Genomic DNA, 27,131 nt, shown 5'->3' with positions numbered 1-27,131 from the left:
GCTGCATTTAAGCCATCTCACATTTGCTTTGAAATTACTCTGCCTAATAGGTAGGAAGAATGTAGCCTGGTCTTGTGAGTCCTACATGAAGTACTAGTGAGACTTGTGCAAAATAGTGGGGTGAGGGTGGGGAGGTGCGCTCCGGGTTGGACATTTGAGCAGAGAGATGAGGACGCTTCCTTGGTACGGTGGTGTGAGTGGGCCTTGTCAGCATGGGGAAAAGAGTTTAGCCACCTAAGAACTGGAAATAAAGTTTCCCCAGTAAGAACTGTTGGAGAAGTCCTGAAAGTGTCTCAATAAAAGCCATTTTAAAACAATGCTGTTGCTACTGTTTGCTTTTGGAATAATCTGGAAAGAGAAGCTGGCTTTCTGCCATCTTCTAATTAGAGAAAGTCTATAACTGTAGACTGACTGAATAATCCTGTCGATTTTCTTTTGAACAAAGAAAAACAAAATTCCAGAGCACTTTTTGCCCTTCAGATTTCCTTGTGGCCAGAAGTTCCAGACTCAAACTGAGGAAGCACTGTGGTTTCTCTCCCGTTTCAGCATGTGGAAGCATTTTCTTGCCCCATCTTTGGTTCCTTACCATCAAGTAGTACGAGGGTCTTCAGCAAACAGCTCTGTTCCCTCTCAAATTCCAAGCAGAAAAGGAAATGCCCCCTCCTCCCCCTCCCAACGCCAATGGCTGTGTCTGTCTAGCCCAAATACCTACCCACTTGTAAAGACGCACACTTCAGAAGGGAGCAAAGCAGGTTTAGATGATAGATTTGAAAATGATCTGCATAAAAGACCGAGGAACGCCCCACCTGAAACACCTCCAGGGGCCGTTCAGCTTGCTTTTGCCGAAGGAGGACCGCCATATAGAGGGGTGTTTCCCTCTGCGGACTAAACCTTGAGGTGGGCCTCCCAGATCATCTCGCCACTACAGCTTGAGAGCCACTTAGCTTGAGTGATGGAAAGATCTGATTTTTACCAAGAGGTTAGATAGAGCACTCCGAATCTGGATTCCACAGAGCACCTGGTCAGCCTTCTGCCTCCCTTAGGCAATGATCTTTAAAACCCATTTGACCCTGATTTCTAACCCACCCAGTAGCTTATTGCTTATTGGCCTGGCACCAGTGCAGGCATGTTTCACCAAAGTGTCATGTAGGAATGTAACTCCTAAACCCCTAGAGGACTGAAAATAAAGGCAAGAGACTGCTCTCACCAAACTGAGATGCATTCCAACTTACCAGTTATTAAAGGGCTACCTTGACATGATCTAGAAAAAGACAAGCTAGACAGGCAAGTTAAAAGATAAAAAGGTGATTTTCTACCAAGTGCTACTAGAAGGTTAGCTCAAAAATGGATCAAAACTTGAACAAAAGGAAGACTGCTATTTGGCAATTCTTTGCATCCTGCTACTTCCATCAGCAAACTCCACTTTAAAAAATTAATATTCACTAGAACGTGAATCCTAGTGGGATTACAACTTAGTGGAGTTGTATTCCAAAATCTGCATGTAAGGCATAGCTGCAGATACCCTGAAAATCCTCGAGTCATATTTTCAAAGGGCTTTAGCTAAGAGGATACAGGAGGGAAGGTCCCCAGTCATTCCCAGGACACATGCTCTGCACCACGTAAATGAGGTCGTTGTGGCTGTGTTTTTTTTTCAGCATATGTACAATGCGCAACTGTGATGCAAACCAACCTCCACCCTGGCACCAGGACACCATCGGTACCCCTTAGAAAGATGTAAGGCCATTCAAACCTAAACTGGTTTTTGCAAAAATTTGGCTGTACCTTTATTAATGTTTTCTTACTACCAAGTGAAACAAAATGGATATCCTGATAAGCAAATTGTTCACCTTTTGGAAGGTGATCAAGAGGCTAGAAATAAAAGGGCTTTTTCCCATGCATGCATGAGATATAAGTGTCGCCATCTAGCCTGAAGCAGAATGCAACAGCTGTGTAAAGGGGACAGCCATCTGGGAATCAAAACTTTTAAGACCCTGCATTGAGGATGGCAGGTGAAAAGATGGCTGCATCTGCTGGGCTGGCTCTATTGGCTTCCCCCGGGAGAGGACTCCAGAGGCTTAAATACAGAGTCCTCCAAGGAGGGAACCTCCAAGCCAGGGGCGAGATTCTACCTTTCCCAGGAGTTTGACACTGTTCATAAAATTGCCCCGAGCTCAGCACACATCCTGACCACATATCGACTCAAGAACTTTCCAAACATCGCAGAAATGTTTAGGACCAGTTGTAGGGCACTAGATTCCAAGATAATTTGAATCCTCAAAACAGTCCTGCCCCAATTCCCTAAATCCACCCCCACCCCCTCAAAAAAAGTTTTGAAAAAGGAGTGTTAGTAGTAGGTTTCAAGACACGATGCTTGACCGAAGCCAACTTGTCCCAGGCCTCCAGCTGGCAGAGGGAAGATGCTCACTTGGACCCAGCATATCTGAGTCCACAGCCTCTGGGTTCCCAGCCACACCTTTCAGCCCTGATCTTGGCTGAAGACTACCCTCTCGAGAAAGGCTTTCCCTGCTGTGAACACAAGGACACGTGAGCCCCGGGTTTTAAACCAACACATCCTACTCTCCCCAGCACAGTATCTCCCAAACAACTCTCATTCACACTGCCATTTTCGTCATTTTTGCCACATCTGCCTAACAGCTGCTTTACATACTTAGTATGTTTCAACTCCCCTTTTTAAAAAGGAAAACTATTTTTGCAAGAAAATTCAACCAGCATGATTTGCTGTTTAATGGAGGCACCCCTAAAAACACAAAGCAAAACGTTAAGACTAAAACTGTTCCACTTGCCATTGCTTGTCGAGGGCTGTGAGCCCTAGACTTGCTTTGTTGGTTAAAAAGGAAAATCTGAGGGGTCCAGGGCAGACGAGCACTGAGATGGGCCCTTTTCCTTGGCCCAGGCGAGACTGGGAAAATTGGATGTGTCTCTGTGGACTCGTGTTACCTCACGCATGCCACAGGGCACCAAACCAATTTGTCAACAGAAGGCTTTGGTTCAGAGTGTTTCCCAGGGAAGTCTTTGCCCATCAGTGATTACCCAACTCTTCTTACCTGGTTTTAGACTCCTTTTTATGACATAGGACTCTCACTGGCAGTAATGGGAACTCCAACTCAGACTGGGCTTTTAATGAAGGAAAACGCAAGCAGCAGTAGTGCCCAAAGAAGGCGGGTTGCTCAGTGATGTGAGCAGGGTCTCAGGGCCTCTTGTCTTTTGGTCCTGCCACCCACACGGTCACCTTCATTCTAAGCAGGCACTCTGGCATTCCTGTTGCTTCCCATTCACCTGCCCTGAGAGAGTGTATCACCTCCCTGGCTACTGAGCAGGAGTCCTGAACTTGGGGCCAATTGGACCATTCCAGAACCAGTTTCCATGCTGGTAGACTTAAGACGGGCTTCCCTGGTGGCTCAGTGGTAAAAAAACTTGGGTTCAATCCATGGGTCAGAAAGATCCCCTGGAGAAGGAAATAGCAACCCACTCCAGTATTTCTGCCTGGGAAATCCCATGGCCAGAGGAGCCTGGCAGGTTACAGTCCATGTCAGGCACGACTTAGTGACTAAACACCACCAAACAAGGCTTAGACCAGGCAGTACCCATCTCTGAAGCTGGGGTGGAATCAGTTCAACTCAAACCAGAAATCAACTCAAACCCAATTCCATGCATTACACTCGGGAAGATGTGAAACGGATGTTGAGGTCTCGACACTCTTCAAAGGAAACCTCTTTGAAATTTTTCTTAACAGCTCTTCCTGGAAAACGTGTCCCAGAACCGCTGCGTCTCCAAATCACCTGGGGAGTTTGAACACTTAGAGATCCTGAGGACCCTCCCCCAGAGATTCGGACGCAGTTGGTTGGTCACAGGCTGTGGCCCAGCGGACTCCAAAAGACAGCTGGAGAACCACCATTCTTTCCTTTTTCCTTCGGTCGCGCCTTCTGGCATGTGGGATCTTAGTTCCCTGACCAGGGATCAAACCTGTGCCCTCCTGCAGTGGAAGCGTGAAATCCTAACCACTGGAGCACCAGGGGAGCCCCTTTTTAAAATTAACTATTTTAAATTTTTTCCCACCATTCTAAAGACACGAGCGAATGATGCTACAATGTGAGCCTTCCCAGTTCATCTGTTTGCTGCCAGTGGTCTCCTGGGTCAGACCATTGATTCTATTTCTCTCCATTCAACAAACATACCGTCACCCGACAGCCTAAGAACCCCCATCTCTACACCCAGAGGTGCGGTTTGTGTGCAGAAAGCAGCACGTGAGCAAGCTGATGCCCTGATGTCTCTGCAGTTCCCTGGGAGCCATAAGGAGACCATGGGCGTTCACAGGGCACCCTTACCCCAGGAGGGGTCACCGCTGCAGCCACCTCAGCCCTGATGCCCACAGAAGAAAAGCACAGTCCTCACTGTCCAGGGCGCTCCTCCAGGTCTCCTTTGCCCGCTCCTCGGGCATGTCTCCCCCCAGAAGAGCCTTGCTGGTGAAACACTGACCGTTAGCATGTATGATGGTGCTGCTCCCTGGATGACCCCATGAGGAAGTCCTTCCGGTTGAGGGGCCGACCTCCAGCAGTCACGCTTGGCTTGACTTGGTGTTTTGAGGGAATCTTGTCATTCTCCTGACAGACTACACCTGCCCCCAGCGGCCATCTCTCTACCTCCGTCTTCAAAATCGCCGACGGCAAAGCACAGTCATCAGAAGTCCCAGTAAAGAAGGCAGAAGCAAGCCTCCAGCCACCAGCCCTGCCCAGCTACTTGCAAGGCTAAAATGCATCCAGATGGTGCTTCCTGATAAGAAGAATTTTGATGCTTTTACGTCTACAGCGAGCACACAGGGCTCAGAGAGGAAATTCTGTGACAGCTGCTCATAGTCATAACTGCTTTGAATTCTTTCAGACCCAAAGAGACAAAGCACTAAGTGGAATTTTGCTTTAAGTTGGAGAGGGAGATGCCTGAGGCCTCCAGGTGCCTCGGTCAACAGGTCATCTTGAGAGAACTGATAATCCTGGAAACAGACCCCTTTGGGGGTGTCTGCCCGGCTTCTCACCTCTTCTCTGGAACTCCCCTTTTGACCCCAAGAAGGAACGCTTTTATGATGAATGGACATTGAGTTTTGTCAAATGCTTTTTCATGCATCTATGGAGATGATCATGTGGGGTTTTTTTTTTTACTTTATTAATCCAAGTGTGTTGCACTGATTGATTTTAAGGTGTTAAACCCACCTTGCATCCCTTGGAGATACCCCACTTGGTCATGGTGTAGAAGCCTCTTTATATGTTTCTGGATTCAGTCTGCTAATAATTTGTTGAGGACTTCTGCAAATGCAAATACTGGTGAGTCCAGGCATGTAAAGAAATTCATGAGATAATTTGGATACAAGAGAAACATGGAGAGTGAGGCCCTTCTAAAAGGACTCAGCTTTATTGTCTGGCAAGAATATGAGCCCAGTACTGCCATATTTTAGTTTTTGAGTAGAAGCTGGAAATCCAGTTCTATATGAGAAATGTCCTGATTTTTAATTGCTAGCATCTTATTTTAATTGAATTTTTTGAATAGGGAAACACCAAAATATCAAAAAGTATAAAATAAAATGGAAAGTCCACATCTCACTGAAAACAGAATGTTCACCATTTTCAAATATTTATCCTCCCAGAGAACTTTAGTGCTTTCTTTTCTTACACAGATGATAGCATTTCGTGTCCTTCTTCTTCCACTTTGGTTTTGGGGATTCTCCACATCAAGTCGTGAAGAACTCCTAATCTACTTTTACATCTTCATAGGATTCCACCCATCCATGCACGTACGGAGGTACTCTAACTGAGCCAATCCCTAGTTGATGGACACTTAGATTCTGTCCAATCTCTTGATATTTCAACGTGCAGTGAATAAATTTTTGCATTTATCATTTCTCTTGTGTGGTATATTGGGAGGCTAGATCTCTAGGGATGGAACTGGGTATGCACATTATCTAAGGGCACATACATTTCTAACTTTGATAGGCACTGCCTATGGACCTCCATGAGAATCGTGTCCCACCACCAATGTATAAGAATGCACCTTTCTTCAAAATTTCACCTATAGTGTCGTCAAAAACATTTTATTTTTGCCAGTGTGATAAATGAAAACTGAGTATTCAACATTCTTTCATACTTACAGATTGAGGTTAATATCTTTTCATATTTTGGAAATGCCTTTTGCATAGTCTTTTCTGTGAAATCCTTATTCATATTCTTTGCTATTCTGGGGGATTTCTTTCCTCTTATTTATTGGTAGGAGATGTTTATATATTAGGGAGATTATCCCTTTGTAGTACAAGCTTCAAATATATTTTCTTAGTTTGTCATTTGGCTTTTGGGTCATTTGGCTTTTGCATCTGGTTAGAAAATTTTGTTGTTTTGTTTTCATATTTTTTTGGTTGAATTTTCTGCTTGTTTTTGCCATGCAGAGGATTTAAAATTTTTAAATATCAACATTTTCTTTTATGGCTCCTAGATTTTTTATGATTCTCCAATGTTTCCGCCTCCTTATTCTATAAATTCATTTTACACATTGAACTCCTCCTTAATCCATTCGGAATTTTGGAACTGTTCCTGGTGTACAGAGTGAGGTATGGAACTCACTTTATTTTTTCCAGATGGTAACTGTGTTGTCTCAACATGAAAACAATTTTGAAATAGTTCAGGGCAAACCACACAGTTCTCCCAACCTGTGGGCCACCATTCTGAAACCTGTTGCTTTGGACAGATGTGAAGTTCACATCCATGGGGAACGTGGGAATGATCAATCAAAGGACCTAGCTCTTCCGAAGACTAACGATGGCCTAGGTTCCGGCACTCCTGTCCGAAAACAGCCACCAAAGAAAGAAAAAGACAAAGACCACCCTTTCCCTGGCTGCAAAGTGACCCTTGCCGTGGGCTTTGGGTTTGACCCTCCAAGGGGTTTGACCCTTGGTGGGTTTGACCCACCAAGGCTTTCGTCGACTTGTTACGAGACATCCGACACTTGCTCCAAAGATGATGCCCATCAGGGTACCTGGCCCCAGGCCAGCACATCAGCCGCTCAGAGGACAGAGGTCAGCGATTCCTGGCAGGCCCTGTGCCCTGGCTCGCCCTCCTGCTCAGTGTCTCCAAGCATCCCTAAAATTTCATTATTTGGCACTGCAACTCCAGGAAACTTGGGAAAACCAATTCAAGCTCATGAGTCACCATTTCCCCATAGATGCTGTCAAGGAACCGCACCCCTCCTCACTGCCCTGGGGGTGAGGGGTGACCCCCCAAAGAGTCCCTGGACAGCAGAGCCGGCAGCTCTCACTCTCTGCTGCCCCGTTCTTACTCTGAAAGGTAGGGCCATTCCCAAGGCCCGGGCCCTTGGGTGCCAAGAGCCGACTGAGGACCACAGGCCGGTCAGCCCTCCCCCCACCCAGCCCCGTCAACTGTCACAGCCGCCTGCTGCCCAGTGCCCATCACCAGGCCCCGACGCAGGTCATCGCTCCCTCATTGCACCCCCAGAGGCAGGCGCCCTTATTCTCTGCCTCTTACTGGGGAGGAGGCTGGGCTCAGAGAGGGTACAGGAGGTGATGGCTCTGAGCCCCGGGCCTGCGGGTCTCTACTTTAGGACACCTCGCAGCTGTGGCTTGATCATTTGACACTGCGGCCCCCCCCCCGCACCCCCCCACCCCCCACCGCCTCTCCTGGGCCCTCAGTCCAGGCTTTGGAAGGAGAAAGAAGCGTGGGCGTCTCCAGCCATCAACATATGCCTGGTTTTCCAGAAACGTGTGCCCTCGCCGCTTGTCTGAAAAATGAACTTCCCATCGAATCTCTGCTCTCTCTCAGCAGACCGCGGCACGGGGAAGGGTCTAAGCTTCTCTCTTCGTTGAAAACAGTCCTGATCAATACAACGCAGCCACAGGGACGCTGCCCACAGACTCGGCGGTGGCCAGGGGAGAAGGCACAAAGCTGCCACGCTGAGCCTGCACACGCCAGTCTGCCTCCAGGGACCGAACAGAAGCCCAGACAGCAGCCCTGTGTGCACTACGGGATGTCAGGGTGCTGTTAGCTCCGGGGGGCGGGGAGGTTGGAAGGGAGGGGCTTCTGAGGAGTGCGTGCTTCTAGATGGGGTGAGGGTCAGGCAGATGTGTTCAGTGTGCGAAAGTTCAGTGACCTCAACACTGGATTTATACTTCAATAATAGATAATAAAGTCTCAACGTTTTAAAATAAGTTTACAAAAATTATCTGTATACAAAAACACTGGCTTTACTTGAAACGAGGTCTTCACTTAATATCTTTTAATTTAAAATAGTATCCTAAAATTGACAAGGCTCAACTTTTTTTTTTGTTGCCTTGCTACTACTGCTCTCTTGCCTGATTCATGATGTCAGATTTCCTTGAAATCTGAATGCAGGTCTGCAGAACAGAGTGTGTATGTGCGTGTGTGTGTGTGTGTGTGTGTGTGTTGAAATCTGAATGCAGGTCTGTAGTAGAGGGTGTGTGTGTGTGTCCTTAGCTCTGGGAAAGATTCCAGAAACTAGAAATAGCCAAAGTGAGGAACCCAGCATTTTGGGACGATAGCTCAAAACCCATCTACATGAGGAGAAATTAAAGCAAACACCCCTTGGGAGACCTCAGGAAATCCTAACAGTCTCGGCGTTCTGCTGGGCATCTGAAGGCCAGAGCTGCGCACTCCCCTCAGGTGAGGGGCTTGAGAATAAGCAGCTTCTGAGGCTCCGGCTTGACTCGGTGGCGGGAGCACCCATCAAGGAAACATTTACCCCAGGTGACCTCTTGACACTTTATTGAGATGGTTCACAGGGCCAGTGGGCACTGGGGTTCAGAGAAACCAGCCAACAAAGAGAGACCTGGAGCCATGCACCCTGGTGACACCTCCCAAGACCCCCACAATTCCTGTGCAAAGATATCCGTGTCCCCACAGCCAGTCACCTGGGGTGTCCAGCTATCCCCAGGGGTGACCACCTCGTCCAGACCACCAGGCCTCCTCAGGCCTTCCCAGCTCATCACTGAGGCACTGCCCACCCCCTGGGTCCCAAGCGCTTCTCCAAACCCCAGGGGCCCCCGTGAAGCAAGGGGGAAAACTCAGAAAACGAATCCACAACAATAAAAGAAAAGAAGAAAACCACATCGCTCTGCACAGGTCTCACTTCCCGGCGGCCCGAATGGCAGGAACGAAGCGCTCACAGACGCCTTTGGCAGCTGGGGGCTCGGGGCATCACCTCTCCCACGTCCACGGGGAAGTAGTCCTCGGTTCTGTACAACGCGGGCAGCTCGAACGTCGGGGCCACCGGTGCCCACCGCTTCTGGAAGGACAGAAAACCAGGTGCCCCGTCAGTCACGTGAAGCCACTTGTTCTGAGACCCAAGAACTCCAGTAGCAGGAGTTCACCCCGCAGGGAGGGTGGGTGGTCCAGGTGAGCAGAGTCCATGATTCTTCACCAAGAATCATGGTGAAGAATGAAGAATGAATGTCATGCTGCCTGCAACAGCCAAAGCCAGCCCGTCTGACACTGATGGAGAGCGAAGCCGGCATGGCTAGGCCATGTGCCCAGAGCCCTCCGCAGTGCTTGAGAGAACAGGCGGAACAAGGCTCTGGGAGGACGGCTGAGAACACAGCTGCACCTCGGGCCACCGAGCGCCAGGAACGGGCACTTAGACCCGCAGCGGTGGGGTCTAGATCGCGCCTCGGGCCACCGCTGGGGTCCGCGATGGTTCTGTGTGGGCCCGTATGTGCTCCTGAAGCCTGGGCCATATGCGTGTGTTACTTTTTTTTAATTGAATCATTTTAAGAAGTGCTTACTTATGTCTGGTGTGGGTTGTTGTGGCAGGGAGGTTGGGGAGGGGAGATTTTCCATCAAGCAATGGTCTCCAAGCTCTCCTAACCCTACAGGTTACATAGGCATCTCTGAGTCAAACCGGTTTCACAGAGGACCGCCTCAAACAGTGCTTCTCAAGCGCGGCTGCATAGGGGACGCCCTGCGAGAGCCGTGGATGCTTATGCCCAGGCCCCGCCCCCAGAGCCTGACGTCGTTGGTCTGGGGTGTGGTCTGGGCACTTAGGTATTTCAAAGCTCTCAGGTGATTCTCAGAGCCGGACCTGATCCCATGACCTGCTCGAGGAGGGAAGGTCTGCAAGGCTCCCAGGCGGATCTGGCAGGCAAATACGGGCAGTAATGTGGGGGTCTAGGGGGCAGAGGGAGGAGGCTCTGCACGTCTCCACCTGCGGTCCCTCTGACCACCTTCTGGTCCTCCCACCCCCACCCGCAGCTCCTTCTGCTGTGTGATCTACAGGCCACCTCCGCCCCCGGGCCCCAGCTCTGCCCCCAGGGCCCCAGCTCCGACTCCCGGGCCCCCGCTACACCCTCCGGCTCCCGCTCCGCCCCCCGGGCCCTGCGCTCCGCCCCTGGGCCCCAGCTCTGACCCCAGGGCCCCAGCTCCGCTCTCAGGCCCTAGCTCCGCCCCCGGGCTCCAGCTCCGCCCCCGGGGCCCTAGCTCCGCCCCCGGGGCCCAGCTCCGCCCCGGGGCCCTAGCTCCGCCCCCGGGGCCCCACCTCTGCCCCCGGGCCCTAGCTCCGCCGGACCCCCAGGCTCCTGCTCTGTCCCGGGGCCCTAGCTCCGCCCCAGGGCCCCAGCTCTGCTCCCCAGGGCCCCAGCTCCGACTCGCAGGCCCCCCGCTCCACCCTCGGGTCCCCGCTCCGCCCCCCTGGCCCCGCGCTCCACCCCTGAGCCCCAGCTCTACCCCCCAGGCTCCACCTCTGCCCCCAGGGCCCCACCTCCGACCCCTGGGCCCCAGCTCCGCCCTCAGGCCCTGGCTCTGCCCCCCAGCTCCACCTCTGCCCCTGGGCCCCAGCTCCGTCCCAGCCTTCAGCCGCCGTCACAGGTGCCAGCGCGTGGTGTGGGGCTCCAGCCCACAGTTAATAACAGCTCCCCCAAAGCTCAGCCCCCCACGAGCCCCGCACTGCCCTGCGTGTGTCACCTGCCCCATGCTTGTCCCCGCAGCAACACCCAGACCGCCCTCTCACTGTGGCGGGGAGCGGGGGGGTGTCCAAGCCCAGGAAGGTGCCTTACACCCCCCCACAACTCGGAGGACCTGTCCCCTCAACTCCTGCCTTGCACGTGCTTGCACCCGGCCAAGGGCACCTCTGTGAACAGGACGCAGCCCCAGTCATCAGGGGCTCCCTTTTTGCAAAGGACCCACTGGGAGCACATCCCCAACGTGTGACGGGGGATATGGGGGGCGGCACCGGGGCCCTCGGAGCCCAGGAGGGGCCCAGCTCCTGGAGGGGTCAGAGGTTCCCAGGGGCTGAGGACCTAGGAGGGGCTGTGGGGGGGGGGGCGGCGGGAAGGGCGGTGGCCAGGCAGCAGACACCCCCTGTGACCGTGCGGACAGTGCTGGGGGATGTTCTGGGCCACGGGCACCGGAGTGGGTCTGTCTGGAGTCGGGCCGGGTCAGCGTGTGGACAGGAAGTTGTAAACTAGGACCAGATGATGTGGGCTCTTGGAGGTCTTACTAAACTTTATCCTGAGATCAGGAGAGAGACAGACAGAGAGGGAGCCAGAGGGGGCAGGGAGTGTGTGTAATGAGAAAAGTGTTTCAGAAAAAGCAGAGACCAGACTGGAGGGGAAAGAGGGGACCACAGCGGAAGCCGTTGCAGGCAAGTGTCCCTTCAAGGTGACAGTGGCCGGATTTGGGGTGAGAACAGACTCTAATGTCTGAGCCCTGAATTCCCCACTCCCCACCAGAGCTTGTCTCTGCTGCAAAAGAAACCACCAAAGAATACCTTATTTCAGATAAGGTAGAATGCACCCAGGATCCAGGGACCGCATACTTCCCTGAGTCACCACCACCCACATCTGGAAAGCTGGGACGAGCAAGCAAGTCACCTTGGCCAAGGGTCTGCCTCACAAAAGGGAACATTTAACCAGCGAACACCGGTCAGCTGCTCTGGGCTCAGCCGCATGGCGGGGGCGGGGGCGGGGGTATTTGGGACACACCCACCTCCTTCTCCCAGCATCTTCCTAGGCTGCCCCCTACCCCTGCGACTGGACTCAAGTCCGCCCATAGCACCGCAACCAAAACACAGCTGGGAAAGGAGCCCCAAGATGGTCTCACAGCCTCAAGGATGCTGCCCGTGGATAAGCCATCGTTTTAGATAATCCTCACCCTCTTTCTCCTGAGATCTGACCACTGTAGTATCTAGAAAATGCAACAGGCTAATAATGACAGTTCAAAGACCAGCTCCCTTGTCCTGACACATGGCGTGGGGGCTAAAGTGCACCTTCCTCTCCTGATCCAGGCAAAGGGGCCAGGCCAGAGCTGGTGTCCCTGTCCTGGGGATGCCAGGCCTCTTCACCCTCTGTTCTTTTTGTATTTTTAAGAATATGTATTTATTGTATGTATCTGGCTGCGCTGGGCCTTAGTTGCAGCACGCGAGATCTTCAGTTGTAGCCTGTGAACTCTTAGTTGTGGCATGTGGGATCTAGTTCCCTGACCAGGGATCGAACCCCAGCCCTCTTGCACTGGGAGCTTGGAGTCTTAGGCACTGGACCACCAGGGAAGTCCCTCCGTGTTCTTTCTGAAATGGTTCTCCCAACAGGAACTTCTGCCTCCTCTCTCAAGGAGACAGGCTCCCAGACGAAGGAGAAAATCCATATAAGGATGAAGGAACCAAGGAGGAGTCCTGAGAGACCCCGAGCAGCTTTAGATAAAATCGTATCTTTAGTTCCAGCAAGGTCTAGTGCAAAAAAAGGTGGTGGCACTTTTGCTGGTGATGGAGCAGAACCGTCCTTCCTGCGTTCAGATGCAAGGGGGAGGGGAACTCCCGGAGAGGTGAGCCTTCTGCTGGCAGCGTGGATTATTAGAGAGTGGCCGTGTGTGCGCTCGAAAGAGGAAGCCCCTCACCCGGACCCCACAGGGGCTCATGAGGATGAGACATTCCAGATGAGCTTGCTCCCCTTTTCTGTGGGGGCCCCCAGCCTGGGAGATGGCGAGAGACACCCCGGAGGCTGGTTCGCCCCTCCACGCTGGCCCTGGGCCCAGCCCCTGACAACTTCTTGAGGCACGTGGGAAATTTGTGGGAAAGTGACTCACAGCTCGTTGGAGCTCTGGGCCTGCAGTCAGCTGCGGGGAAGGGGGTGCCCCGAGCTGAGCCAGGGGCTCCGAATGTGGCCGCTTCAGCCCTCGATGCTGCTCTTGGAGAGCGGGTGGGCATGGGAAGGCAGGAGAGGCCATCTCAGCCTGTCCAGCCTCCACATCCTGCGGGTATCAGCGCCTTGATGGTCGTGAGGGGTCACTGGTGTCAGCTCCCATCCCCGCTGCCCTCCTCAGCCCCCCAGCTGAAGGAGGGGTGAGTGGAGGCCTGACCCACCCGGGCCGTGACTGGTCCAGGGGTGAGCAGGTGACCCAGGCTCATCTAGTTGAGAAACAGGCTTGGGGCTCTGGCTCCTGGGAGAGGAATGCTTTCTGCCCCCATCGGCCCTTCCCAGGTTCCCGCGAGGGCGGGCCATGAGCCTGGCGGTCACTTCTGCCACCACGCCGGGGGGCCTGCCCGGGAAAGAAGCCAACACAGGGGCGCAGAGCTGGGAGGCGAAGCGACACAGAATCCCGACAGCATCATCTGAGCACCTGAGTCACATTCTGCCCGAGGTTAGTGTTAACTAGCCAGTGTTGGGCTCCCCAGGGGGCCCAGACAGTAAAGAATCTGTCCGCAATGCAGGAGACCAGGGTTCGATCTCTGGGTCGGGAAGATCCCCTGGAGAAGGGAATGGCAGCCCACTCCAGTATTCTCGCCTGGAGAGTACTGGACAGAGGAGCCTGGTGGGCTACAGTCCATGGGGTCGCAAAGAGTCAGACGTGACTGAGCGACCAACACACACTTAGGGTTACCTTGGGACTTTTTCTCTTCGTGAGACCACGGGATTCTCTTCTTTTCTTAAGCCAGGTTGACCTGTCACTTGCAACCAAGCATCCTGCCTAAAGCAAATAATAAATCCCCAGGAGTGTGGGCAAGCGCCTGGAAACCAGCGGAGAAAGCAGCAGGTAAGGGCTGGTGCACGAAGCTGAAAACAGCCGGGTACCCCAGATGCCGTCCCGGTGAGCAGGACCACACCCTGGAGGCCAGGCCCCAGTCCCGGGCCCCCCAGGATGCCAAGGAAACCCAGCTCTCTCACGCCCATGCTTTCTTAGATTCTCAGGACGACCTGCCACAGGAGGGGCAGTCCCCAACTCAGAGGTCATATGAGCCACAGAGCTGGGGTCCATTCAGGCCTCTCTGGCTCTAGGTCACCCCTGCCCACTGCCCCACAAGGCTCCGGCCTCAAACCCAAATCCTGGAGAATCTCGGAGGGGACTTCCGAGAGCATCCCTGCCCATCCCTGGCCTGCAGCTGATACTAAGATTCTTATCCAGGGGCGGCCAGGTTCCCAAGGAGGACTGTTCACCTCCCTGAAGCTTCGTCCCCCGCCCCCCAGCCTGCGGGCGGGCGGGAAGTTTCCACCAGTGGGGAACAGGATGGGAGGAAACCCGAAACCTCAGGTCCAGGGCTCTGCCACCCTCCCCCAGGCCCCCACCCCGACCAGGCCCCCAGCTGGAGGAGGGCCTCTGGAGCCGCCTGGCAGGCCCTCCCGGGTCTGCCCAGCCTCCCACGTCTTCCTCATTTCCACCCCAGACCCCCGAGTTCCCAAGCCCGCAGCCCACACACCAGACGTGTGTGTGTGTGTGTGTGTGTGTATGTATGTGTGTGTGCTTGGTTGCTGCATGATTTTTAAAAACTGGAATTAATTTCAAACATGGTGAAAAAAATCAGGAGATTTCTCAGAAAAACCAGCCTGCCAGCTAGCTTCTCTTGGAAAATCAGATGATCTGGAAGCTCCCGGTGGCTGGGCTGAGGCACTCCTTGCGGGCGGCCCCAGGCCCCTGGCGGCTACGTCGCCTTTCCAGAACCTGCTGCTTCTGGTGGTGGATGCTTCGGGGTTGGCCCCCCTGGGTGGGCTGCACCACCAACCAGCTCCTCTTCTGACAAAGCCCCCACAAGGCTGCTGCAGCACGTGGTAAAGGAAAGCCTCAGGCCAGCCTGGGTTCGGGGCCTCTCCTCTGAAGTACCCCCCACCCCGCCCCAGTCAGAGCACCGTCTGCTGAAGCCAGGCCCACCCGCCTCAGGGCTTCATCTGCCCAGTCCTATTCCAAGAAATCCCCCACGGCCCCCCGTGAGTCCGGGCCCCCCTGTGTCTCCCTCTTGGAAGCCCCAGCCGCATATTCCCGAGCCTGGGCTGCTTTCTGTGCAGGCCAGGGTCAGCACATTTGTTCTGCAAAGGGCCAGACAGTAAGTGTTTGCAAGCCCCATGGTCTGGGTCACAGCTACTCAGCTCTGCCCTTCCAGCACCAAAGCAGCCATAGACGATGGTAAAGTAACGGCATGGCTGTGTGCCAATAAAACTTTATTTACAAAGATGGGGGCAGGCCCCATGGACTTCCCTGGTGGCCCAGGGGTAAGACTCCACGCTTCCAATGCAGGGGGTCCTGGGTTCGGTCCCTGGTCAGGGAGTTAGATCCCACATGCCGCAACTAAGAAGTTCGCACGCCACAACTAAAAGATTCCGTGTGCCGCAACTGAGACCCAGCGCAGCCAAAACAGAAGATGGGGGCAGGCCAGGTCTGGTATTTTCAGTCTGCCCCTAAATTAAATGTCTTCCTAAATAGAACAGGCATAACAAACCCATCCCTGTATCTCCCATGCAAGCGGGCACTAAGTAAGAGGTCCCCAGACACAGGCTGCAGGGTTTAGGGCCGGGTCCACCTTGCTGACTGTCCCCAGGCCACAGTGTTGCTTGGTCGGCTGCTCTTGAGACGTCACTGCAACTCCATCCTGTCCCAATTCACTAAGCATCCTCCACTTCAAAACAAACACCGCACCGCCATCCCACACGTGGGCCGGGTTCTGAGGCTCCAAGGTGTGGTCGACCTCTGGGAGGCAGAGGCCTCAGAGACCACGGATGCAAGCTCAGGTAGCCAGAGACTCACCATCACCTGCCAAGTTACCAGGCACCTCCAGCCCAGGGGACTTGGAAGAGGCCCAACCTACTGGGTAAACAACAACCTCACCTCCTGTGACCCAGGTTCAATACGCTTATCTCTAACCCTCACAGCCCTCCTTCAAGATAGAGGTTTCCCATCCTCTCTGTCAAATGAGGATAATACCATCGACTTCATGGATCCCTGCCTGGAGAACAGCAGTGATTCTGGAGGTGCTGCAGCCACCTTGGCACTGTGAGGACAAAAGCCACAGGCTTAAGCTCACAGTGCACTAGCTCGGAGAATCAATTGGCCGTTCAGGACTTCTTGTCACACAAGGAAGAAACACAAACCCTACTTGGTTAAACCACTTCAGTCAGGTGTCCGTTGTGCAGCCTGACGGACGCATGCTATTACCCTCACTGTCACTCCAGCTAACAGCGAGCTGCCCAAGGTCACGCAGCTAGTAAATGGGTGGAGCTGGGACTCAACCCAGGTCGTTCATATGATGAACAGAATGATTGCCAAAACAGTGAAAACTTCTGGATCTCAAAATTGTTCCAAAAGGTAAAATGGAATTCCAAATAACTGATGAATGCGCTGCCCTCTCCAGAAGCCCCACTCCCCTTGCGTGGGGGCCGCATGTGGTGACTTGCTTCCACAGAATAGAGCAGGGGAGAGAGGGGCGTGGAAATAGCTGCCCAGTAGAGACACCTGGCAAACACTGCTCGACCAGATAGTCAAGGTCAACATCATCCGTGCTACGTCACGTTGGGAGCAGGGGCCCCGGATCTGATGTGACGAGAAGGGCACTTCACCTCTGTGGTCTCTCCGCCAAAACCCACAACCCCAATCTAACCACGAGAAAAACATCAGATCAGCCTAATTGAGGGACGGTGTACAAAATACCTAACCAATAATCCTCAAAACTGTCACGGTCATCAAAAACAACGAGAGTCTGAGAAGCTGTCATAAACCAGAGGTGGCTAAGGACACACAACGACTATATAACACAGAACAGAAAAGGACACTAGGGAAAACCAGCGAAATCCGAATAAAACTTCGGAGGTTAGACAGTTCCCCCTTCAGCTGTGACGATGCACCAGAGTCAAGCAAGACGCTTGGAGGAACTGGGTGAGCGGTATATGAGAACTCTGCATTATCACAGCAACTTGTCTCTAATTCTAAGGTACAAAATTGTACTGGGTGGAGGCAGGGTGAAGCAGGCAGACAGAAGAAGCGTCTCGGTCCATCAGGACAGACCAAGCCCCCAGTCTTTCTCATCTCAACCACAGTGACTGAGTAATAAGCACTTGCTGAGTGCCCAGCCCACAGCAGGACCTGCAGGACCTACAGGCCCACGGCCCGTTCACGCCCAGCTGCTGAGAGAGACAGGTGTCCCCACTCCCATTTTCCAGAAGAGGAAACTTAGGCTCACAGACACACCAGCCCAGGATCACCCCACTGGGAACTGGCAGGGAGCGGAATTTGAACCCAGGCCCGGCCTGGCCTAGCACAGCTGGGACCCAGGGGCCCAGGGGCTGAGTGGGGCAGGGAGCTGTGCTCTGACCCAGGACTTGAGACGTCCCTCCAGGATCTGCTTTCCAACCTTGGACCCTCAGGCACGCCCCTCTAGCCTATTCAGAGACAGCAAACCAGTGGCCTTTGGGTAGCGTCTGGTCCATGCACTTGACAGGATCAGTTCAGTTCAGTTCAGTTGCTCAGTTGTGTCCGACTCACTGCGACCCCATGGACTGCAGCACGCCAGGCCTCCCTGTCCATCACCAACTCCCGGAGTTTACTTAAACTCATGTCCATTGAGTCGGTGATGCCATCCAACCATCTCAACCTCTGCCGTCCCCTTCTCCTCCTGCCTTCAATCTTTCCCAGCATCAGGGTCTTTTCAAATAAGTCAGCTCTTCACATCAGGTGGCCGAAGTATTGGAGTTTCAGCTTCAACATCAGTCCTTCCAATGAACTCCCAGGACTGACTTCCTTTAGGATGGACTGGTTGGATCTCCTTGCAGTCCAAGGGACTCTCAAGAGTCTCTTCCAACACCACAGTTCAAAAGCATCAATTCTTCGGCACTTAGCTTTCTTTATAGTCCCAAATCTCACATCCATATATGACCGTTGGAAAAACCATAGCCTTGACTAGACGGACCTTTGTTGGCAAAGTAATGTCTCTGCTTCCGAATATGCTGTCTAGGTGGGTCATAACTTTTCTTCAAAGGAGTAAGCGTCTTTTTATTTCATGGCTGCAGTCACCATCTGCAGTGATTTTGGAGCCCAAGAAAATAAAGTCTGCCACTTGACAAGATGGGCTGGTGCAAATTGTAAAACGCGTTACCTGCCACCGTGGAGGCACCAGGATGGTTCAAGTAAACACCGCGTTACTGTTTCTTCTGAACAATGCAGCCACCTGGCTGCGCTGGGCCCGTTTTCCTGTGGGCTCTGGCGAGTCAGACCCCCTAGATGGGGCATGGGCCATCCGGTCTGCCACTGGCCTGACTCACTCGCCCTCAGGAATCGCCAAGGCCGTGGGCATCTGGGCCGGCAGTGGCTCCGGGCTCACATCACCCTGGGGCCGTGGATGCTTCCAGTTCTGTGGCCTGGTCCCCTGGGAGTGGGGGGAACGGCCAGCCTGGGCCGCTGCTGGGACCAGCGGCTGTGCCCTCAACTCAGGGGCCTCCCAAGGCCGTGCCAGTGCCCAGAGTCAGGTGCGGCCCCAGGGCTGTTCTGTGGGGGAGAAGGCCGGCAGGGAGAGGGCAGGGCAGGGCATGTGCCCGGGGTCACACAGCCTCTAAACGGCAGAGCCGAGCACCAAACGGGCTCTCCTGAGCTCCTGGCAGCGGTCTCCACCTCAGCCAGCCAGCAAGCCCTTCACCCTCGAGCCCAGCCTCCCTTCTCAGCCCCCGTCAAGGCCTCCTCAGGCCCCGCCCGCCTGTCCTGCCAGCCACGCCTGTGTCTGCTGCAGGGCCCCCAGCCTTCCAGAACGCTCTGACAGCTGTGAGCAGAGCCCCTCCCATCCCTCTCGAGCAGCCCCTGCGTGTCCAATCCTGCCCACAGGGAGGGCTGGCCGGCCCCACGGTGGCCGCACAGAGCACCACCCCTGCCCCTGAGCCCTCCCGCCCGGCCCGGCCCCCAGCCCCACCAGCCCACTCAGCACAGCTGCTGGCGGTGGCAGAGGCTGCTGCAGCCCCGGTGATGGGGACAGGGCTGGGGGCCCCCAGGTGGGACAGCTCCGGTGCAGGGCGGACCCCAGAAGCAGGGACAAGCTGGTGCGGGCTCCTTAGAGGTGACGCTGACCCTGGCAGCTTCCAGAGCCCTCTGCATTCTGCTTTTAGCTGGAGGAAAAGCGTTAACATGGAAACCAGCAGAGGAAGAGCCCCCGGAAGTTCTGCCAAGACACTGGCAACCAACTCCAAACTCACAAGGGGTCTGGGAGGCAACGCAGGACACCGGGTAGACGGAGTTACGGCATGGCCCCCTCCAGAGCTGGGTCCCTGGGGGCTCCCTGACACCTCCAGCTGTGGCCCCTCTGCCCTCCCGGGGTCGTCTCCTGGAGCAGCGGGGTGTCTGACCTGGGCTTTGCTTCTCATCACACGGCCACTGAGGCTAACTGTCTAACTACCGTGCATTTATATGTATATATTTTAACTGGGCACCTGCTACATTTCAGAGACTGAAAGCTGCAGATCACAAAGGCCCTTCACACATGAGGAAACTGAGGCTTTCAAGAATCCCCTGGCAGTCCAGTGGCTAGGACTTGATGGTTTCACTGCGTAAGGCATAGGTTCAATCCCTGGTGGGGGAACTAAGATCCCACATGCTGTCTGGTACAGCCAAATAAATAACTAAAAGCTCAGTAAAAGCAACGCCTGGCTCTGGAGGGGAGCCAGGGACAGAGAACAGATGGAAGGAAAACTCTGGTAAAACCCAACGTTCAGTGAATACTGGACCAGTGCGGGGGGTCTTGGCTTTGACAACTGTCCTAGGTGGCTGTCAACCCACCTGTCACGTGAGGTGACGGGAGACGGGGACACGGAACGAGGGGAGTGCGGAAGCTCTCGGGAACCGTCTTTATAGGTTTTCTGAAAATCTAGCATTACACAAAATAAAAAGGTCATTTCAAAATAAACACATAAAGTGTATTCCCGGCAGCACACGTGAAGGGCTGAATGGCACAGCACAGGTGACGAGCTATTAAACAATCATACTAATGTCCTAATAATGCCGATGATGAAGATTGCAGCTAGACCTTCCTTTATCTCAGTCACTGCTCAGGACAGTCCTGGACAGGGGCTAGGACTGTGTATCAGCCCCATCTTACTGAGATTCTGCAAGCTTAGGCTCCACGCAAAGCATGACACCTGCAAGTGACAGGCAGGGCCGGCCAAACGGCTTGCTCTGAGGCTCTGCTATCACGGTCTTGAAATTCTCAGTAAGTTTAGCATTTTAGAAAACTTTCATTCACTTATTTCTGGCTGCGCTGGGTGCTCCTTGCTGCGCTCGGCCTGCTCACCGTGGTGGCTCCTCTTGCTGGGGGGCTCAGGCTCCGGGGCGCGTGGGCTTCAGTTGTTGCTGCACGTGGGCTCACAGCTGTGGCTCCTGGTTGCTCTGTGGCATGTGGATCCCTCCTCCCAGACCAGGGACCAAACTCGTGACTCCAGCATTGGTAGGCGGACTCTTTACCACTGAGCCACCAAGGGGAAGCCCCTCTCAGTAAATGTTGACAAAGGGGCCCTGGGTTTTCATCTTGCATGGCCCCTGCCAATTCTGTAGCGGGCTGTGGTGACAGAGCCGGATTACAAACAGGGATCTGCGTTCTCCATCCTTAGGATGGTCACACGCGGGCAGCTCCGTGCACAGTGTGGGCCCAGCGCTCCTGGTTGAGAAGACCTCATGGGGCCAAGGGTGGCTTGTGGAGCAGCGGTCGAGTTTGGGGAGGACCTCAGCAGATGGATTTGGTTGCAGCTGGGGCTGTCCCAGGACAGATCAGGTAAAAGAAGATCCTTTTCCAGGCCAGGTCACCAAACCAGCTGCCCATGGCCAGCGGCCTCCCTGTCCCACTGGGGTTCTCCATGTCCATGTCCGTGAGCCCAAACCAACAGCTGGCCAGGGCCCAGCAGCTGGCGACGGTCTCATCAGAGCCATCCTTATTTCACTCTGATACTGACTTTCAACAGAATCCTCCAGGTTCCGTTGGCCGACCTTGAAGGTGGTTGACCCCATGAAAGGATGTTGGAAACAGCACCAATTACCTCTGGGAAGCAGAAAGCAAACACAGACACAATCGACCGTTTTGCTGGCATCCGCACGTGGGCAGCCGCTCTCCATTAAACAAGCCGTCAGGGCAAAAACAGAGGCAGCCACTAGGATGAGTGGGCACCAGGCAGCTGCCCACGGGCCCACCTCGCACCCCTGCTCCTCGCCCAGGACTGCAGGAACCTGCTGCAAGGCCGCCCCAGGCTGGCCCTGGGCTCCCGCCGCCCGGCTCCAGGCGGGTGGGTGGCCGCAGGGGCCTCTCCTCCCTCAGACCCCGGTGCTCTCGCAGCTCCGGCCTCGTCTCAGCTCCAGCCTGTCCTTTGCCACCTGGTGGCCTGGGAGCCTCTGACAGTCACTGTCACCACACCGATCCCATCCCCGTGGCCCCGGAGGCCCAGACACGGATCTCACCAGGCCCTTTTACAAGACCTCAGCTCGCACACTGTCCTGGTCGGATTAGGACATTTTATCCTTTGGGCTCTCTGAGCGTAAAAAAGGACGTTTTCCAAAGTCTGGGACTTAACATTTGAGAGTAAGAGAAAGGAAAAGAGGGAGAGACAGAGCTTGGTGGAAACAGAGATGAAGATAATTAGAGATAGGGGCTTCCCTGGTGGTTCAGATGGTAAAGAATCCCACAGTGTGGGAGACGGGGGTCAGGAAGATTCTCTGGAGGAGGGCATGGCAACTCACTCCAGTGTTCTTGCCAGGAAAACCCCATAGACAGAGGAGCCTGGCGGGCTACAGTCCATGTGGTTGAAAACGGTCGGACACGACTGAGCGGCTAAGCACAGCGCACAGCACAGAGACGGAGACTCGGACAAAGGGAGGCAGAGACAGAAACGAACAAGAAACAAAGGAGAGAAAAATGTGAGAGAGAGAGAGAGCGCCAAAACGAGAGAGAGAAGATGCGGCGGCAGGTACAGGAGGGTTCAGAGAGAGAACTCGATGGGAAGGAGGCCGGAGAAGATGGGGGCGATGAGACAACGAGAGGGAGGAGGAGAGGGAAGGGAGGTGGGGCGGGGGGGCGGGCTTGGGTGAGGACCAGGGAGCAGACCTGATGGAAGCTGGGGAGTCGGTCCTGGGATTCGGGGCCTCTCCAATCCTAAACCCAGGCGGTGTGCCCCGCAGGGACACGAGAAACTCCCCAAGTCATCCCACCTTAAACCCCGTCCCTTTGTCCAAGAAATAATAGTATTCTGAAAGGACAAAGGCCAGTGCAGAAGACAGGGCGGTCTGGGTGCAGCGGCCTCCATCTGGCCTGAGGAACAGCACCTGGCTCTTCTCTCATCTGACTCAGGACCCGGGAGAAACCTCTGGTCTCCCCCTTCCACCTAGGGGCGGTGCCCCGTCCTCCACTGCAAAGCCAGAAAGAGGAAGAGAGATTCGGGGCCGCCCCCCGCCCCCCAGGGCCAGCCCAGACCTCCAGCCCCGCATCAGCCCAGCGCCCCTCGCAGGGGCATCTTCCTTCTCCTCTCGTCCATGACTGCATTCACTGTGCCCAGAAGCGCCTGGTCCACGGCAGATGCCTAATTGGTAAGTGCTCGCTCTGCCTCCGGGCTAAGGCCTCAGGCTCCTGTTGGACCCCTCCAGCCCTGAACCCCACCCTCGCATCTCCAACCCTGGCTCCGCCTGCCAGCGCACCCCGAGGGACCCCCGACTCACACGGCCCCTTGGATGAATCTCTGGGGAATTATGCTGAGCAAGAAAAGCAAGTCCCCAAAGGTGACACACTGTATGATTCCGTTTATAGAACACTTCTGAAATAGCAAAAATTTTGAAATGGAGGACAGGCTGGTGGCTGCCAGGAGTTGGGGAGGGGATTGGGGAGCAAAGGTGAAGGTGGTCACAGGAGGACGTGAGAAACCCCTTTGGGGCTGTGACTGTTCAGCCAGTCCTGTGGCGGAGGAGACAGGAACCTCAGAACAGAACTATACAGAACAGATCCAACTGTACAGAACTTAAAACACATACAAGCGAGTACAGGTGAAACGGGGGAAACCCAAGGGACTTCCCTGGCTTCCAGTGGTTAAGACTCCCTCTAAGGCAGGCGGGGGCGCCGGGTTTGGGGCTTCCCAGGTGGTGCTAGTGGTAAAGAACCCGCCTGCCAACTCAGGAAACAAGAGATGCGGGCTCCATCCCTGGGCTGGGAAGATCCCCTGGAGGAGGGCATGGCGACCCATTCCAGTATTCTTGCCTGGAGAGTCTCATAGACAGAGGAGCCCGGTGGGCTGCAGTCCACGGGGTCACAAAGAGGCTCAGTCGCAGCGACTGAGCACAAACGCAGGGAACTAGAATCCCACATCATGTGATGTAGCCAAAAAAAAACCCCCAAAACCCAGGGAGATTCAAGAGCAGCAACAGACTGTATCAAGGTCTAAATCTCACTTGTGATGTTGTACCACAGTTTTGGAAAATGTTACCACTGGGGAAAACTGGGCAAAGTGTACAAGGGCGCTTTCTATTCTATTCTTTTTTATAACTGCATGTGAATCTCTGTGTCAATGAGGAACTTCAATCAAACACACACACGTTTCCCCACCTCCACGCTGGCCCCCAGTCCAGGCCCCCAGTGTCTCCCTCTGGACCACCCCAGCAGTTCCAACCTTCTGACCTCCAGCCTTGCCCTTTCAGCATCTCCCTCTGTATTCGACACCCTCCAGGGCCCCGTCCTTGCATGGAGCCCACAACCTGCTGCACCCACTCCTCCCACCTTCACCTCCGGCTCCAACACACCGCGCACCAGGCCTCGCCTCCCCGCTCCTGCCTGAGACAACTGCACATCCCCTCCTTACCTCCTCCGGGACCTTGTGGTGCTCCACGTCTCCTTCTCAGGGAGCCTTCTCTGACCACCTCCTGCCCCCAGACCCACGTCAGCCCCCGCCCTCACCTCCTGCTTCCCCAGGAGGCACTTCCTACGCTCCACTAGACTATCGGCTGCTGGAGGGCGGGACCGTTCTCTGCCCCCCCCCCCCAGGTCCAAGGACCTGAAACAGCATCTGGCTCACAGAGGTGGTGGATGATAAGTATTTGTTGAATGAATGAATGAAAAGGGAGGTGGTGGGCGGAGAGCTGGCATCAAAGGAGTCAAGCCCGGCCCAGGGGCTACGGAAGAATGGGGTCAAGGGCTGGGGTTGCCTACGTGGTGGCTCCTGGGGCAGCCAAGGCCTTCAGGGGAACAGAAGGGGAGACTTAAGGGGAGGAGGGGATGGGCGGGCTGGCCGCCAGGCACAAGCTCTCCAGGTCTCCGGGAGCAGAAGCCCAAGGCAGACGGGACAGCAGCCAGGCAATACCCTGCAGGCCGGGCCACGCTGTCCAGCCCACCCTACCCACACGCTCTGGAGAACGACAAACCGGGGTGGGCTGGAGGCCGAGCTCACCTTCTGGGGCCTCCTGGGGGGCTTGGGGCCAGGCCGTAAAAGCTTCCTATCACCTGCCCACTGCCTCTGAAGTAGCTCAAGCCGCCTGTGGGGACGGGGGTGGGAGTGAAGGCAGGGGTCACCGAGGACCTCCCACTGGCACTTTTTTTTGTAATTGAGGGATAATTACTTTACAATATTGTGATGGTTTTTGCCATCAACACAAACTGGCCATAGGTACACACGTCTCCTCCTCTTTGAATGCCCCTCCCACCTTGCTCCCCACCTCATCACTCTAGGTTGGCACAGAGCACCAGCTTTGGCCTCCTGCATCACACATCAAACTCCTACGGCCTGTTTCACCTCTGGTAACGCACACATTTCAATTCTATTCTCCCAGATCACCCCACCCTCTCCTCCCTCTGTGTCATGCTTGCGGTCCCACACAGGATCGTCAGCACTGTCTTTCTAGGTTCCATACATATGTACCAACATTCGGTATTTGTCTTTCTCTTTCTTACTTCACTCTGTATAATAGGCTCTAGGTTCATCCACCTCATTAGAACTGACTCAAGTAAGTGTTCCTTTTTATAGCCGAGTACTATTCCACTGTGTACATGTAACACAACTTCCTTATCCATTCATCTGTCGATGGACAGCTAGGATGCTTCCACGTCCAAGCTACTGCAAACAGTGCTGCAATGAGCACTGGGGTACATGTGTCTGTTTCAATTCTCGTTTCCTCAGGGTGTATGCCCAGTAGTGGCATTGCTGGGTCATATGACAGTTTTATTCCTAGTTTTTTAAGGGGTCTCCATACTGTTCTCCATAGTAGTGGCACCAATTTGCATGCCCACCAACAGTGTAAGACGGCTCCCTTTTCTCCACACCCTCTCCAGCACTTACTGTCTGTAGACTTTTTCCATGCTCTCAACATCCCCTCCAAAGCCCTCTTGGAGCTGCCCGTGCTGAGAGCAAGACCCCTCCCCCCACGCAGTGAATGGTGCCCCGTTCCAGGCTCCTCGGATGGCAGTAGTCCCTCTGTCCAGCTGTGTGACCTTGGCCAAGGTGCTTAACCTCTCTGTGCCTCATTCTTCTCATCTGCCAACAGGGCCAATAACAGTTTCTACCTCATAGCGTGTTTCACCCAAATACCCCCAAAGCACTTAGAAAACAGTAACTCCTCAATGAATGCTGGAGAATCTCATTATTTATTACTGCCCTCTGATTTTTTTTTTTCTTTTCAAATTGGACTATACTTGATTTTCAATGTTGTGTTAGTTTCTGCTGTACAGCAAAGTGAATCAGTTATACATACACCTATATCCACTTTTTTTGTTGTTTTGTTTTGTTCTTCTCCCATACAAGTCAATACAGAGTACTGAGTAGAGTTCCTTGTGGTATATAGCAGGTGCTTATTAGTTATCTGTTTTATATACAGCAGGGTGTATATGTCAGTCCCAATCTCCCAATTTACCCCTCCTCACCTTATGCCCTGGTAACCATAGATTTGTTTTCTATATCCTCGACTCTACTTCTGTTTTACAAATACATTCATTTGTACCTCCCTTATTTTTTAGATTCCACATATAAGTGATATAATGATGTGTCTCACTGATCTCACTCAGTATGACAGTTTCTAGGTCCATCCATCTTGCTGCAAATGTCAGACCCTTCAATTTTCTTAAATGATGTCATTAGCTTGTGAACAGCTCAGGTGTACAGTTTTACAACACTGTGTTTTTTTAAGTGTTAAATGAATTCTGTTTCAAAACATGAGTTCAGTTCAGTTCAGTTCAGTCGCTCAGTCGTGTCCGACTCTTTGCGACCCCATGAACCACAGCACGCCAGGCCTCCCTGTCCATCACCAACTCCCGGAGTTTACTCAAACTCATGTCCATCGAGTCAGTGATGCCATCCAACCATCTCATCCTCTGTCGTCCCCTTCTCCTCCTGCCCTCAATCTTTCCCAGCATCAGGGTCTTTTCCAATGAGTCAGCTCTTTGCATCAAGTGGCCAAAGTATTGGAGTTTCAGCTTCAGTATCAGTCCTTCCAGCGAACACCCAGGACTGATCTCCTTTAGGATGGACTGGTTGGATTCCTTGCAGTCCAAGGGACTCTCAAAAACATGAGTATTTAAACTAAATCACAATTGTGGAAGCCAGTTCTGATACTACTTTGATTTTTAACTCCCAACGATGCTCAAAAACTATCCAGCACGCTTCTCAGCCCCTAAAAGGCGTGGCTTATCATCACCCAGGTGACCAGGCTCAAAGGAGATGCTCAGGAACGCCTCCTGGGCAGACAGGGACAGATCTCTGGGGCCACACCGGGCACCGGCACTGAGACCAGCCCCCTGGCCCACGGCCTCCCTTTCCGCCCCCCCAGCAACGACTGCTGTCATCTGAGTCCCGCCTGCCCCCCGCCCCTCCTCATACACACTCCTGGGAGCGGTGCCCAGGGCCTCTCGAGCCAGGTCCAGCCAGC

At 54.0% G+C, this 27,131-nt stretch overlaps 1 protein-coding gene across 6 annotated transcripts in view; it reads right to left on the bottom strand.

Moving 5' to 3' along the window:
• Window positions 1-8,778: 8,778 nt before the first annotated feature.
• BCAS4 (breast carcinoma amplified sequence 4) overlaps window positions 8,779-27,131 on the bottom strand; it is a 57,686-nt gene continuing 39,333 nt past the window's right edge. For 3 of the 6 annotated variants that reach the window (XM_081560321.1, XM_081560319.1, XM_081560324.1), the window contains one exon: window positions 8,779-9,315. Coding sequence is in view for 3 of the 6 variants with exons in the window: in XM_081560319.1 (XP_081416445.1) it covers window positions 9,193-9,315 (123 nt within the window). In the remaining 3 variants the exon portion in view is untranslated. Of the gene's footprint in view, window positions 9,316-20,087; window positions 21,286-25,831; window positions 26,764-27,131 lie in introns of those variants that run through there. The other 3 variants (XM_081560320.1, XM_081560322.1, XM_081560323.1) reach the window with 3 other exon arrangements.

Source organism: Giraffa tippelskirchi, chromosome 13 (genome assembly GCF_054371585.1).
Source record: "Giraffa tippelskirchi isolate mGirTip1 chromosome 13, T2T-mGirTip1v1.2.pri, whole genome shotgun sequence".
NCBI classification, from domain to species: domain Eukaryota; kingdom Metazoa; phylum Chordata; class Mammalia; order Artiodactyla; family Giraffidae; genus Giraffa; species Giraffa tippelskirchi.
Note: the sequence above shows the minus strand (reverse complement) of the source record. Positions and strands in the feature narration are given on the sequence as shown.